General features: G+C 41.6%; 1 protein-coding gene across 2 annotated transcripts in view; it reads right to left on the minus strand.

Annotated features, from left to right (window-relative positions):
• The window catches only part of pgm3 (phosphoglucomutase 3), a 77,989-nt gene that overhangs the window by 38,169 nt on the left and 24,004 nt on the right, over nt 1–15,816 (minus strand). For both annotated transcript variants that reach the window (XR_014620553.1, XM_084330359.1), the window contains exons 8-9: nt 14,348–14,431; nt 2,982–3,080 (exon numbers count right to left, since the gene is read on the minus strand). Coding sequence is in view for 1 of the 2 variants with exons in the window: in XM_084330359.1 (XP_084186485.1) it covers nt 2,982–3,080; nt 14,348–14,431 (183 nt within the window). In the remaining variant the exon portion in view is untranslated. The remainder of the gene's footprint in view (nt 1–2,981; nt 3,081–14,347; nt 14,432–15,816) is intronic.

The raw sequence follows: 15,816 nt of genomic DNA on the forward strand, positions 1-15,816 counted from the left end.
CTTGCCTGGTTGCCTCTGCCATTGGTGTGTGAATGTGTGAGTGAATGGGTAAAAAATTCGAGGAACAAATTGTAAATCGCTTTAGATAAAAGCGCTTATATAAAAAAGCAGCCATTTGGTATCTACAGAATATATTCAAACTTACAGACAAGTAGCCGGAAACAACAAGTGAGATGTTCACTTGTCTTCTGAGATCTGAGAGAATTGTTGAATATATACAGAAATGTTCTAGAATGTTTGATTATGACATCATACTGGGACATCACAAATGGTCTAGAATGTTCTATTATGACATCATACTGTGACATCACAAATGTTCTATAATGTATATTATGACATCATACTGTGACATCACAAATGTTCTAGAATGTTTGATTTTATGACATCATACTGTGACATCACAAATGTTCTAGAATGTTTGATTATGACATCATACTGTGACATCCAGTGATGGGAATAACGGCGTTACTAACGGCGTTAGTTTTTTCAGTAACGAGTAATCTAACGGATTACTCTTCCAATCTTAATAACGCTGTTACAGTTACTGCCAAAAAATGCGGCGCGTTACTATGATTGAAGCTGTTTTTTTCATCAGACAGAACTCTGCACCGAGAAGCAATACTTTTTTTCCTTGGTTAGTGGGCAGTGCGCGATTGGCTGAGGTTGAGTAAAATGTCATGGTAAGCCAATCAGAGGTAGAGGTGGGCGGGTGTTCGAAAGAATCCAGAGTCTGACACACAGCGACAACACAAGCGACTCAGTCAACGACAGACCGCGGTTCCGTGTACGTTTTGATAGATTGTTTGGCAAGCCCAAATAAACCTAAACTAATCCAACAAACAACACAAGCGAGCAGTCAACGACAGACGTTTTTTGTTCACTCTTGTGTTAGTTGTGTTGCAGCGCAGGGCACTACAGTAATGGAGGATACAGCCTTATCAACAGTGCTGCACTTCCTGGTTTAATAGTCTTCAGGTGTATCTGTATGTCATGCATGTCTTAAATGTCATCATTAGATTAGTTTAGTCTTTATTGCTGTCAGTCTTTGACAAGGCAACACGCATGTCATCCTCAAGGCTCAACTTGGCCCTATATTTTGTTTTCAGAGCTGTCATGGATGAAAAGCCAGCTTCACACAGATATGTGGTGCTGAATGGTATCAACACCTTAACTGCTGCATCATGAGATACTTGGTACTCAGCACCACACTCTGAAACTAGCTCTCCAGGTGGTATCATATGAGATTTCAATGAGTTCTTCCAAGAGTTTGGATGGAGATGTGTCAGGAAGCTTTGTCTCAATGTTGTCTGTAAAGTTTTTTTTTTATCCAGAGTAACTTGGTGATCCTTTTCTGTGTTTTATTAAATAATGATTTTCAGATTTTGAGAAATGGTCAAACGTATCCAAATATGGCAACAGATAGCACTTTAGTGAACATTTTCTGTAATAAAAAAAAATATATATAATCTCAAGGCCCCCCGTCATGCCTCTGCGCCCCCCCTGGGGGGCGCGCCCCACACTTTGAGAAACACTGCTATAGCCAATGGAAATGCTAGAAATTGCCACGTGGACTGGGAGAACCAATGGAAAATTCCTATTGTTTCTCAATAGTCCAGTGCGCTCCACAGAAAGGGCTGTCAGATAGACGCATTGGTTGCGCGTAATGTAAGATAGGCCGATAAGAGAGAGGCGCTCGTCTCTGGTTTTATAATAAAATGGCAAACAGACAAAGGTATAATGTTCAGTGCAAATGTGTATGCCGTTTACAGTTTATTATGCCACCTATGCAGCTAGTTTATTTTGTCCATTATCTGCCTCTGCCACAAATGTATGTCTTAGTTATAAGGTGGTCTGTCACAGAGTTCAAATGTTTTCACTATCAATATATTAGATTAGCCATTGTTTTTGTTTCCGGCCCCCCATACAATGGCTTGGAAAAAATTTGGCCCTCGGCCAAACTTAATTGCCTACCCCTGTGAGGCTACCACTTCATGGTTGTAATGTTGTTATGCTAGAGGCTACCACCTCATGGTTGTAATGTTGTTATGCTAGAGGCTAACACCTCATGGTTGTAATGTTGTTATGCTAGAGGCTAACACCTCATGGTCGTAATGTTGTTATGCTAGAGGCTGCCACCTCATGGTTGTAATGTTGTTATGCTAGAGGCTACCACCTCATGGGTGTAATGTTGTTATGCTAGAGGCTACCACCTCATGGTTGTAATGTTGTTATGCTAGAGGCTACCACCTCATGGGTGTAATGTTGTTATGCTAGAGGCTACCACCTCATGGGTGTAATGTTGTTATGCTAGAGGCTACCACCTCATGGTTGTAATGTTGTTATGCTAGTGAGGAGTGGTAGAAAGAAGAAAGAGAGCCAGCAGCCATCAGGGTCAGAAACCAGGGACAGATGGCTACCACCTCATGGTTATATATGGTTATAGTATAATTTCTATTACCATACCTGTACCCCCCCCCCACACCTGCATGCTGCTACTGTATGACACCTGAATTTACCTCTATTTAATAAAGGATAATCTTAGAACATAATTTGTGTGTTTGTGTGTGTGTGTTTATACATATATAGATATATTATATATACATGTGTGTGTGTATGCGTGTGTGTTTATACATATATACTGATTGATTGATTGATTGAAAACTTTATTAACAGATTGCAGAATGGGTACAATACAGTACAGCTCAATACACACAATTGTTAAGGGGATGCAGACCAGAGAAAGACTTTCGTCTTGTTTACATCAGGGTCCCCCATTTTCAATTCATCAGGACATATATGACATACATGACATACAGATAGTCAGTACTGCTACATCTATACATTTATGACATACCAGATTTGCAAATACAGTACTGTTTGTGATACAGAAGGAGTCAAGAAAAGGGAGTATATACATTTGACGTAGAAACTGTACATTGGTAATACATACATGTGTGTGTGTTTGTGTGTGTTCTACTCACAGTTCCATGGCCGTTGGCCTCAAAATACACACCGATGTCAAACTCCAGCGCCGCATGGTGAAGGTGCTTCACTCCAGTCTTAGTGCACTTCACGATCACCTGAGGTCACCAAGCAATGCAGTTAAACATCTGGATAATCTGAGTGGGAGTGTTGTAACAGTCACAAATGTGCCTATTGTATTTCTGTGTTGTTATTTAGTTGCAGTGCCATGTTTGGTCACTAAGTGGCGCTCCATTGTTTGTACTGTACCTGATGTAGCTACAGGTTTAATTTGATTTAACCTGAGCCAGTGACTTCTTCACTTCCTGTTCCAACTGTCGTCCGACAGCAGTGTCAAGCGTCAACTTGTTATAGTAGTTTCTCTAGTAACGATGTGGCTAGTGTTTGTTTATTTATATAGTTGTGTACATTGAATGAATACCGCATGGCCAGGCATCATTATTAATAAATGGGTATGTACCAAATCCCCAAAACTACAACGTCTGGTAAGCTACTTGTTTAGCTATCCTGGTGTTATTATTTTTATTCTGACAAGTTCACATCACACAGCCAGTCACCGTTACAGTGTGTGTGTGTATGTGTGCATGCGTGTGTTGAGGAGGGCGGAATCCTGACTTTAGCCTCCGTTTTCCTTCAGAATAACTGGTATTCCACTCCTTAACACTTTGAGTGCCAGCGACGAGATTTATCGTTAGTTCATGCCAACCGTTGAGTGCCATCGACGATAAATCTAGCTTTTTTTTTTTTATTCGCGATTTGAATTCATATTTCATCAATCTAGTCTCACGTTAGTGCTGCAAACTCTCTCTGAGCTCCATTGGGAAAATACCGCCCCCTATCGTCTCTCCCTGTTGTACTGCACCCCATTGGATTAGACTGAATGAAACACAGCGTCCTCATTTTACTTACCCGAGAGGATCCAAGTCATTTCTGAGCCCCAAAACAGCGTGGAATACATATTTCCAGTATCCAGCGTTGGATCATTAAATGTGATCGATATTTGGAATGGCGAACAGGAATTGGAATAATCGTTTTGGAGAACATCTGATCTGAGGTAAGGAATCTATTTAACCAGTTTTAGGATAATCAGAACTTTTTTCACAGAGATATCAGCGTGTGCCATAATATGTGTGTGTGTGTGTGTGTGTGTGTGTGTGTGAGCGATCAGGAAATAAGAGATTCGATTTTTCAGCCCGCTTATATAGCGTGCATAAGTACACATATACTATCGATAATCTAGCGTTTATTTGAAAACGATTCATAAATAGTGATCATTATATGATATTCTGTACCCGCAAAAAGCTAAAGCAAAAGGCTGGCTGTCACAAAACAGTCACATCTAGAGACCTCAAAACCTACTCTAGCGAGGCCTTTAACCTTGAACTGGAGAGTCTGGACTGGTCAGATGAACTCAATGGTACACTGGTTGAAGAAACCTGGCTTGGCTTCAAAACCAAATTTTCATCAATACTAAACAACATGGCCCCCCTAAGAACCACCAGGGTAAAAAATCGCGCTGAGCCATGGATGCACACTGAAATACTGACCGCTATGAAAGCCAGAGACAAATAATGCTCAGAGTTTCGTAAAAGTCAGTCAAAGCTTACCAAAAGCACGAGCAGTGAACTCCAAGACCACGTGACTGAACTCAAACTAGAAAGAAACAGACTAAGAAATGACGTAAACTCCATGATCAAAACTACTAAAAGAAAATTCATCAATGACAAAACTGAGGAAAACAAAAATAAACCATGTGAACTTTGGAAATTACTCAACAATCAACTAGGCTGCAGTAAAAAACTTAAAACCAGGTTCTCAAACATAAACATAAAGACGGACAACACGCTCATCACAGACAAGCTGGATGTAGCCAATTACTTAAACACTTTCTTCACAAACATAGCCACAACACTGGTAAACAAACTACCCTCCCACTCAGGGCAGTATGGGGCAGAACACATAGTAGCATACTACAAGAACCTAGGCGTCCACAAAGACGACTTCAAGCTGGAAATGGTAACTACAGATGAGGTACTCAAAAAACTGAGCGCCCTACAACCGAACAAGGCCACGACAACATCCCTTCCAAATTCCTCAGAGACTCAGCAGCCGCCATCACCCCAGTCATCACACACATAATAAACCTCTCCATAAAACAGGGACACGTCCCCAAGGACTTCAAAATTGTGAGAGTAACACCCCTGCACAAAAATGGCAGCAAATTAGACCCAGGCAACTACCGCCCTGTTTCTATCCTTACATCCATCTAGAAAGTCATGGAAAAAATTGTATACGAACAGGTCGAAAAGTACCTGGCGGAAAAAAATCGAATCTACGAATTCCAATCTGGCTTCAGAACATCCCACTCCACTGACACATGCCTTCTCTATTTGAACGACCACATCAAACAAGAGGTGGAACGCGAGCAAATACTGCGGCATGGTCATGCTGGACCTACAAAAGGCCTTCGACACTGTCAATCACTCCATTCTGATTGACAAGCTAAAAGCAATTGGTTTTGATAGTCTATCAGTGAGCTGGATACAATCCTACCTGGAGGGGAGAGAACAGATGGTGGAGGTAAACGGTACCCTATCCCCCCCCCCTCACAGTGAGCTGTGGTGTTCCACAAGGAAGTATACTAGGACCGCTACTATTCCTAATTTATGCAAATGACATGTCGTCAGCTTGTGACTGCAACTTGTTCTTGTTCGCGGACGACTCAGCCCTGCTGGTCTCTGACAAGAACAAGTTACAGGTTGAAAAAGCCCTCAGCTCGGAACTAGGCAGAATCTGCATATGGCTCGCTGATAACAAACTATCATTATACAACGGCATGCAAATTTCTCGATTCTGATTGGCTGAAACAGTCATTTTACACGTCTTTATTGGCAACAATCCACGCTGCTGGCCCAGGACCCGCCCACAACCGACCCACATCACATCACTCCGCCGGATCACAAGAAGGTGGCCAATAATATTTACAAATGGATATGTTAATGGCGACTAAACGACTAAATATGAAGCGATTCTGTCAAGGGGAATGTGTTAGCCCTTTAAACAATGTTGGATGATGTAATTGATGGGTCTTGAGGCAATCTAGAACAAAAGAAAAATCGCGGTTTGATTGATAGATTAATTGATTGATTTAAATTTCTACTTCCTTCTTGCTACTGACTGCAGCGTTCTCTCTCACTGTCCGACGCTGGCGTACCCACAAACACACACACACACATACACACACACACACACACACACACACACACACACACACACATACACACACACACGCACACACACACTGTGACACACACACACACACACACACACACACGCACACACACACACACACACTCCTGTCTGCAACAGCGGGGGAGTCAGACTGAGAGAGAAGCAGCGCTGTTTTAAGTGAGCATGGTCTATTGAATTGATTGATTGGTTGATTGCTAATTTTATTACTGTACCCCTGGTTTCCAACTGGTTAAGTTTAGGCTAAAAGAAATAAATAAAAAAATAGGGCGAAGAAAACGTTTTTTTCCTATGCATTCCCTTAACAATTGTGTGTATTGAGCCGTACTGTATTGTACCCATTCTGCATCTGGTAATAAAATTTTCAATCAATCATTCCAATAATACACAGTTGGATGTGTTAGTTGGTTGGATGCACTTCAAGCTGCTTCCACATGAGGCAACTTCTCTCAATCATTCCAATAATACACAGTTGGATGTGTTAGTTTGGTTGGATGCACTTCAAGCTGCTTCCACATGGAGTTGTGGGAACTACTTTTTCTGGCGGATGGTTTTTTCAATAAATCTTCGATTAATGTGTGTTTATTGTATAGAAATAAGGTTGGATGAATCTGGCAGTTGTATAAAAGCTTTACACCACGTGCAGTCGTGATTTGTGACCAATAAACCATGCCTAGGGGGGTCTAACGACCCTCGGCTGCACCTCGGGCCTAACAACCACCCCTAGGCATGGTTTATTGGTCACAAACCACTCCTGCGTGTGATGTAATGCTTAATTACACATGGGCAAAACAGAGTCCATTCTCTTCGGTTCAAATAACAAACTCAGCAAGACCGACGGCTTCTCGGTTACAGTAGGTGACAATATTGTCACAAGGAAAGATGAAATTACCTACCTGGGTTCCATCCTAGAGGCTAATCTTTCCTGTGACAAAAGGGCATCCAATGTAATAAAAAAAGTCAACCAACGAACTCGATTCTTGTACCGGATCTCCTCTCTGGTAAACAAGAATACCCTGAAGACTCTGGCAGGAGCACTCATTCAAGGGTACTACGACTATGCTTGCACCTCAAAACAAGCTAGTCAGACTACTGCTTGACCTGACTCCTAGAACCCACCTCACCCCTGCCCACTTTGACAACCTAGGATGGCTTAGAGTAGACGACAGAGTACAGCAACTTGCAATGGGCCTGGTCTACAAGATACACTACGCGACCAAGGTACCCATGTACATGTCAAAATACTTCCCAAAGGTGAGTGAATACCACGATCACAACACCAGAGGGAGCTCCACAAATCATGTTAAACCCAGATTCGGCTCAAACAAGGGACTAAACACGTTTCGCAATTAAGCCACATCAATGTGGAACGCCCTACCCAAAGGTGTAAAGGAATGTGAATCACTACCCACTTTCAAAAACACTCAAAAAACACCTACGGGAGACTGCAATTCGAAACTGGCCCCTACAAATGTCCTAACCCAGTTGTACAGTAAATTACCAAGTATGGCTTTGTCAGTATTCCAATGTACATTGTACAGTTTCCCCCCCCCCTCCCACCTCCAATGTACAGCCCCCACCCACCCACCCAACCTCCTCCAATGTACAGTTTCTACGTCAAATGTATATACACTCTTTTTCTGGACACTTTTGTATCACAAACAGTACTGTATTTGCAAATCTGATATGTCATAAATGTATAGATGTAGCAGTACTGTCCATCTGTATGTCATGTATGTCATATATGTTATGATGAATTGAAAATGGGGGACCCTGATGTAAACAAGACGAAAGTCTTTCTCTGGTCTGCATCCCCTTAACAATTGTATGTATTGAGCTGTACTGTACCCATTCTGCAATCTGTTAATAAACTTTTCAATCAATCAATCAATCAGGCCGAAAAATGACAACGTTTTTTGTGTATTCCAGAATATTCCAGTAAAGGGCGTTTATCACAGAATCTTTTTATTTTCCCGAAACTTTCAAAAAACGAGTTTTCCAAAATGGTATAAAACGGAAATGAACAGATTAAAAACCAATCCGTTTCGACAATGTTGACTGCAAACAAGTCATTGATAAGCGACGGCCAGATTAGACACATAGCTATAATTTAAGACATAGTTTATGCGTTTGCAAATATGAGAGCTCTATCATTGAAGTGGGTGGTGGCATTCAACGGGGGTAAGGTGCACCGCATGGCTGGCAATGAAAGTGTTAATATATGTTTTTCTTTACTGAGGCAGGACAGAGGATGCAGACACAGTAGAGAGGGTCGTGGCACGACTTGATCCCAGGCCAGTAGAGGCTGACTCTTAAAGATGCTGTAAGTGGTATTTTTTGGTTAAAATAATAGTTCTTCATTCCGACAGCCATCACTGATATTGAATGTTTGGTCAGTAACATGGGTCTTCCAGTCCCTCCGCTCTGCAGTAAACACAAAATACATTTTCAGGTATCCCTTCCCACTTTATCCAATCAGGAGAGAGAATCCTAGATATTTTTTTACTTATTTCAAGAAATAAGACTATTTTACTTGTTTTAAAAAGGACACATTTGCTTAAAACTAGTTTTTATTTATTATTTTTGTCAGACCATCTTTTTGTGGTGTGTGGAGTTCTCCCTCCTGATTGGATGAAGTGGGAACGTGATGTCTGTTTACTGCAGAGCGGAGGGACTGGGAGACGATGATAAAACAAAATAAAAAGAAAATCCAATATATATATATTTTTTTAAATGCAGTCAGGCCACTGAACTTAGAAGCAGGCCAGGCCAGTGTTTCTAGTTGCAGCAGCGCAATAGTTAGATAACCTAGGTGGGGAACAACCAGGAAATCACTGCAACTCACACAAGTTGGAGAACTATCTCTCTCTCTCTCTCTCTTGCTCTCACACACACACAAAGGGAGCCGCATGTGATTGGTGGAGGCGGGACCCTTACAAAAAACTGTTGTTGCTAATCATTGACACATGCTAGCCTGTAATAATCCCCCCCCCCCCCCCCCCCCCCCCCCCCAAAATCTACTTGGAATTTGATATATTGCAAATATATGCCATCACACACACTGGCATTTAAAGGGTTAGAATTATAAAATGAATATGTGGTGTTATGATCAGGGCTGAAGTTGAATAAAAGATTGTATTTCTTTCAATCTGACATTACAAAAAACAGAAAATCCATCAAAATCAGTGTTGTTGCTAATCATACATATGCTAGCCTGTTTTTTAACAATAATTTGTGCTGCCATCACAAACACTGGCATTTAAAGGGTACAAATAAAAAAATTCCTGCACCAGAATGCAGGAAATGAAGTCTTTGTAACCAAAAATGTCCTGGTGGGGGACCCCAGACCCCCTGCTTAAAAAGTGGCCTGACTGGGGCTATATTTTGCACTATATTTCCTGGCCTGAATGATTTCCACAGTCGGGCCCTGGTTAAAAGCCTCCAATGCTTATTAGTGTGTGTGCGTTTGAACGTTTGCATGTTTCAACCATACATTTCCATTTATAAAAAAAAATTAAATTATATTTTTTTACCTCCTATAATAGTGGGGGTCGCGGCTCTCTGACACCGTTATTTGGGGGTCGTGGCCTGAAAATGTTGGGAACCCCTGCTCTAGGCAACCTTTTTAAACAAACTATTAAAAAACATTGGCATCTTCTCAATTCTGATTAGGGCTGGGCGATATGGCCTAAATATGATATCACGATATTTTCTGACCTTTCGGCGATACATGATACGCATCACGATGTTTTTCTTTTTTTCCCCAAACAATTCATTATGAGGCTTACCAAGACAGTATTTGAGTTTGCAAGCTAACATTAAAGACAAAATAAAATACCCATGCATTTAGCATTTTTATATTATATATTAGATTTAGATTATTGGATTATTAGATTATATATTGCATATATTTAGCAATGAGATATTATATGATTTAGATATGAAATATGATGAATTGAAAATGGGGGACCCTGATGTAAACAAGATGAAAGTCTTTCTCTGGTCTGCATCCTCCAGTCCACTGTTGACTGTTGTTGTATTGAGCTGTACTGTATTGTACCCATGCTGCAATTTAATAACGTTTTCATTCATTCAGTTGGCAAACAGAATCATTTTGATTGACAGTCGCGTCTGCCAATTACGTCACATCGCTTGCACCCGCCCTGCTGTTCTTAGCACCAATCGGCAAGCGCGTATTCATTTTTTACTTCCGCCATTGGAGAGCTCAATGACAACAACAATGGCAGCGGTAGCTCGCCGCGGCCGACGTTTAGCTTTTAGCTCCGCAGGAAGACTAAACGACTGGAGGCATAATGATTTTACTGCAACGGATGTTATAATAAAAGCCTTTCCATACATCTGTCTGATTGAAAACGTTATTAACAGACCGCAGAATGGGCACAACTGAGTCAGCATGGGCTGAGATATGAACGACTAATGCTTGCTATATCTAGGTCGACCTCGTCGTTGCTATGTAAATACGCTGATGTTATTGAAAGTGTAACTATATAACGTTAATGCCACAAAACGAATGCCTTTGTTATCATAAGTAGTAACTTTTGATGCAGTAGTGTGTGTGTGGGGCGGCGCTGTTCAAAAGTGTCAACGTGTGGACCAGATTGACGCGACACAAGCCTCTTGGGCAAAACATCACGATATCCACGATATGTTTAAAAAGTGTATCGTTAATGAACTGTACCCGATATTTATATAATATCGTCATATCGCCCAGCCCTAATTCTGATCCAACATTGGATACATCTTTTCAGATCCCCCCTAGATTAGTCTACAGGAGAGCACATAACATCAGAGACATTGTGGTTAAATCAGACCTGCCTCCTAAAAAAACACAAACATTTTTAGATGACCTGCCAGATGGAAACAGACATTGTGGTTTGTGTGCTCAATGTCACTTTACAGAAAAATGCACCGTTTTCTACCACCCAACAACTGGGAAAGAGATAAAAATAAGAGGCAAAATAACATGTACAACTACCAATGTAATCTATATGCTTAAGTGCCCCTGTGGTAAGGCATATGTCGGTAATACAACACATGCTTTAAAAACACGTATTGCTGAACACAGGAGTACAATACAGAATGAGGATGAAAAAAGCCCAGTAGCTTTACATTTTAAAAAGGCACACCACAATGTCTCATCACTAAGATACCTTGGAATAGAGAGAGTGCATCTTCCAAGACGAGGGGGAGATATAGATAATCTCCTACTGAGGAGAGAAGTATGGTGGATCCATTCTCTTAAAACTATGGCACCAACAGGACTCAATGAGGACTTTGACATTAGACCTTATTTATAAATTTAACGTATAGAGGGAGACAGTCAATAGACTTTGTTTTTTCATTTTTGTTTTTGTTTTCAGTGGCTAGGACTTGTACCTTACACACTGCTGCCTGTTGCCTATCTGTAAATTATGTCTTAATACTGTGTTTAGTATAGATATTTCTCATAAGAAATCTCATAAAAAAATGTCAAATGAAAAGATAAATTGTTACTTAATCATGTATAAAATGTATCAATCATGCAAGTCTTGGGACCGCCCCTGATCACCAGGTGGGGCTGATTTTTCAATATATTTTACTTCCTGTATAAAAATGTCATTTTGTGTTGTATGCATGCTTGAGGAAGACCGGTAAGGGCGAAACGTCGCATCTACTGCCTTTTTTTGTCTATTAAAACACCTTGGAACTACAAGTGAGTTGCGAGCCCCGCTTTGTTCTTATGTATTACTGTTTTTACAGTTTGGCTCAGCACCAACAAATGGAGGATGTGCGTTATTTATTTTTTCTGAATGTTAGACCCATGTTACTGACCAGACACTCTATATCAGTGATAATAATAATAATAATACATTTATTTTATATAGCGCCTTACATTAGGAATCTCAAAGCGCTTTACATACATGGCATTATAGCATACAGACAAACACAGTACAGGGACAAAGACAGTACATGGACTTTCACAATAACGACATAGTGGGGATAATACAGAGAGAGGGAGACAATTTAGAGACGAGACAGAACATTTTTAAATAAATAATAATACTAAAATATAGGAGTGTACAGATGTGAAACTGTAAGTGATGCAGGGGTTGGGGGGTCAGGAGTGAGGGTATGCAAGATTGAACAGGTGGGTTTTGAGGTGGGACTTAAATGTTTCTACAGATGGGGCTTCTTTGATGTGTGATGGGAGTTGATTCCAGAGTCGCGGAGCAGAGGAGGAGAATGATTTGTTTTCTGTGGATTTAAGGCGGTAGTGTGGTGTGCTCAGAAGGGCTAAGTTGGATGAGCGGAGTGAGCGGGAGGGAGTGTAGTGTTGAAGAAGGTTGTAGATGTAATCAGGTGCTAGGGAGTGGAGGGCTTTGTAAGTGAGGAGACAGATCTTAAAGTCAATCCTATATTGACAGGGAGCCAGTGAAGTGAGGAGAGGACAGGTGTGATGTGGGAGAATTTGGGGCAGCCGGTGATGATGTGGGCTGAGGTGTTCTGAATTAGCCTATGGAGATGTTTACCTTCTTTGCAGGGCTATACCTTTTTAAATTGTATTGCTATATCTGCATTACTATGGCCCATTCAACATCGATTATCTATCGTTCCGGATGTTGTTCTCTAGGTGGGTGTGGAGCTGGTTGGAGATACTCTTTTTAAGTGTTTTGGATAGAAATGGTAGGTTGGAAATTGGTCTGTAGTTACTGAGGGTATTGGGGGTTTCTTGATGAGGGGGGTGACAGCTGCTGTTTTCAGTAATGGGGGGAAAACACCAGATGAGAGGGATGTGTTGATGATGTGTGTGATGGGAGGGGCTGAGGGCAGAGATGCAAGATTTTGTGAGAGAGGAGGGGATAGGGTCAAGGATGATGGCTGTTTACTGCAGAGCAGAGGGACTGGGAGACCCATGTTACTGACCAGACACTCTATATCAGTGATGACTGTTTACTGCAGAGTGGAGGGACTGGGAGACCCATGTTACTGATAGGGTGACCAGATGCAAAAAGTCCAAAAGTGGGACAACAGTAAGATTTTGGTGGGACAAAGTGGGACAACAGTAAGATTTTGGTGGGACAAAGTGGGACAAAGTGGGACAGATAGATAATGTACATTTTTTTATTAGAATAACTGAGTCTGGCAAAATGACAGGAGCTAGCTTGCTACCACAGTCGGCTGACCTGTATGAATGGGAGTGTTGTACTGTGTGATAGACACTTGTTATCTCAGCTGCAGTGACCTTGTCCGTCTGGCTATAATGTTTTGGTTTAAGAAGAAACATATCCATAGATCTGGATGTTTCTTTTTGGTGAGCCACTTTCATGTGAGACTCACATCCACTGTGGCGCTTCAAGTCGTATTCTCCTCCATGCGCAATTGAAAATGAACTATGACACAAAACACAGAAAGCCTGCTGCGGATTGCCTGTCATCTGCCTCACCCAGTCATGTGTCGTTTGCCAGTCTTGGTTGTAACTGCAGGTCCGTTTCTTTTTACTGCTTTCCATCTTGAACTAGTTTGCTTGTAATGTTGTTGTGTTTTTTTTGACCAATCAGATTTGCGATATGAGGTAGCGTCACAAGTTCAACTCTCACGAGCAGAGCAGTGCGCTAAATTACTATAACCAATCAGATCTGCGATATGAGGTAGCGTCACGACTCAGTCACGTCACAAGCAGGCAAGCAGCGCGCTAAAGTACTATAACCAATCAGAGCAATGTGTGTGGACAAGAGGCGGGTTGCTACGTTTACTGTCTGTAGGGAGGGGCTTTTAGACGCATGTTTTTTTTTGGCTTCGAAAAGAGGGACATCCTCTCAATATGAGGGACGCGGGACATTTGGTCAAATGGTGGGACAATACAACCAAAAGGGGGACACCTGGTCACCCTAGTTACTGACCAGACACTCTATATCAGTGATGGCTGTTTACTGCAGAGTGGAGGGACTGGGAGACCCATGTTACTGACTAGACACTCTATATCAGTGATGGCTGTCGGAGTGTAGAGCTATTATTTTAACAAACAAAATACCACTTACAGCACCTTTAAGAGGCAGGGACCTCAACCACTACACACTCTCTGGTCACAACACATGGCGTGTGTGTATGTTCTCACCCTCATAGTGTCTTCCAGGTAATGTGTAGAGCTTCCATTGGCATAAGCTGTCTGCACCACTGCTATCTTCAGTTCTAGACCAGCCTGTGTTTACACACACACACACACACACACACACACACACACACACACACACACACACACACACACACACACACACACACACACACACACACACACACACACACACACACACACACACACACACACACACACACACACACACACACACACTTTGAATTATGTGGGGGCCAATGGGGGCTCAGCCCCCATAGATAGTCTGAGCCCCCATAGTCAACAACAGCTGTGAGAGTCTCAAAAAATGAATATTACATTTTTATATATATATATATATTATATATATATTTTTTTCAATGTACGAATTAGTATTATTTATGTTACCTAAATAAATTGTTAATAAATAATATTAGTCTTTTCAGTTTTTAAAATAACAGAGTAATTAATGTTGTGGAATAGGCTGCGTTTCACCTCCAAGCCCCTATGCGTCGCCCATGAGTGTGTTTAACGCTACTCCTCCAAGGTGCCCATGGTCCTCAAGTCTTGCAACTGCGAGTCTGCGACTCAAGTAAAAAGTAAACAGTGTACACCGCATGCCGCCGGAAAAAAAGCTTAACCCGCCACAAGGCTGTACAAGGCTGGACAGCTTCGTCTTTATAAAAAGGCCAAAGACTAGTCAAAGACTTTGACTAATGCCGTTAGCTAGTGATGGCGAGATGAAGCTTCATGAAGCATTGAGGCTTTCCTTTATTTTATTTTTGTAAACTTACGTTTTTTTTTCAACAACATACATAGACAGCATTCATAGACAATACATTTCAACATCTCAACAGTACATAAATATAAAACAAATAGACAAAAATGAGAAAAGAAAGTGTGGCATGGGTCCTTCGGTCCATTCTATATTTGCATTATTTATTTACATTTTCAATCATTTCCTTGTATCCTTTTCAATCCTCTGTGATGTCGTTACTTCCCCTCCTGTATTCTTCCCACTTTGCCCATTTCCATTCATACTTTTCTTCTTGCAGCCTCAGCAAATGTGTGATTCTCTCCATTTCCTGTATCCCCTCTACCAACTCTATCCATTGATCCTTCGTCGGCACTTCTACCTTGTACCACGGTTTTTTTTTATCCACTTTTTCTCCCATTTTCTATATTTTCTCCCATCCCAATTTCGTATCATCCAATTCAACCCTCCCCTGTCACGAACGCTGTTTCTTGCCTCCCACAAGCCGGCTGCAATGTGGACTAAGTCATACATAGCACAAGTCCCCTCCGGTACTTGAGCTAACAGCAGTCGCATCTTTTCACCTGCGCAGCTCGATCTCTCAGTGGCGAGGAGTAACGCGTGGGAGGCTCACGCTGCCCCCGACACTTCCTGATTCTACTGCGCAGGCGCACCAACCGACCTGTAGGAGTCGCTGTCCACAACGCCCGATCCCCACCCA

This window comes from Notolepis coatsorum, assembly GCF_963971535.1.
Source record: "Notolepis coatsorum genome assembly, chromosome: 15".
In the NCBI taxonomy this organism is placed as follows: Eukaryota; Metazoa; Chordata; class Actinopteri; order Aulopiformes; family Paralepididae; genus Notolepis; species Notolepis coatsorum.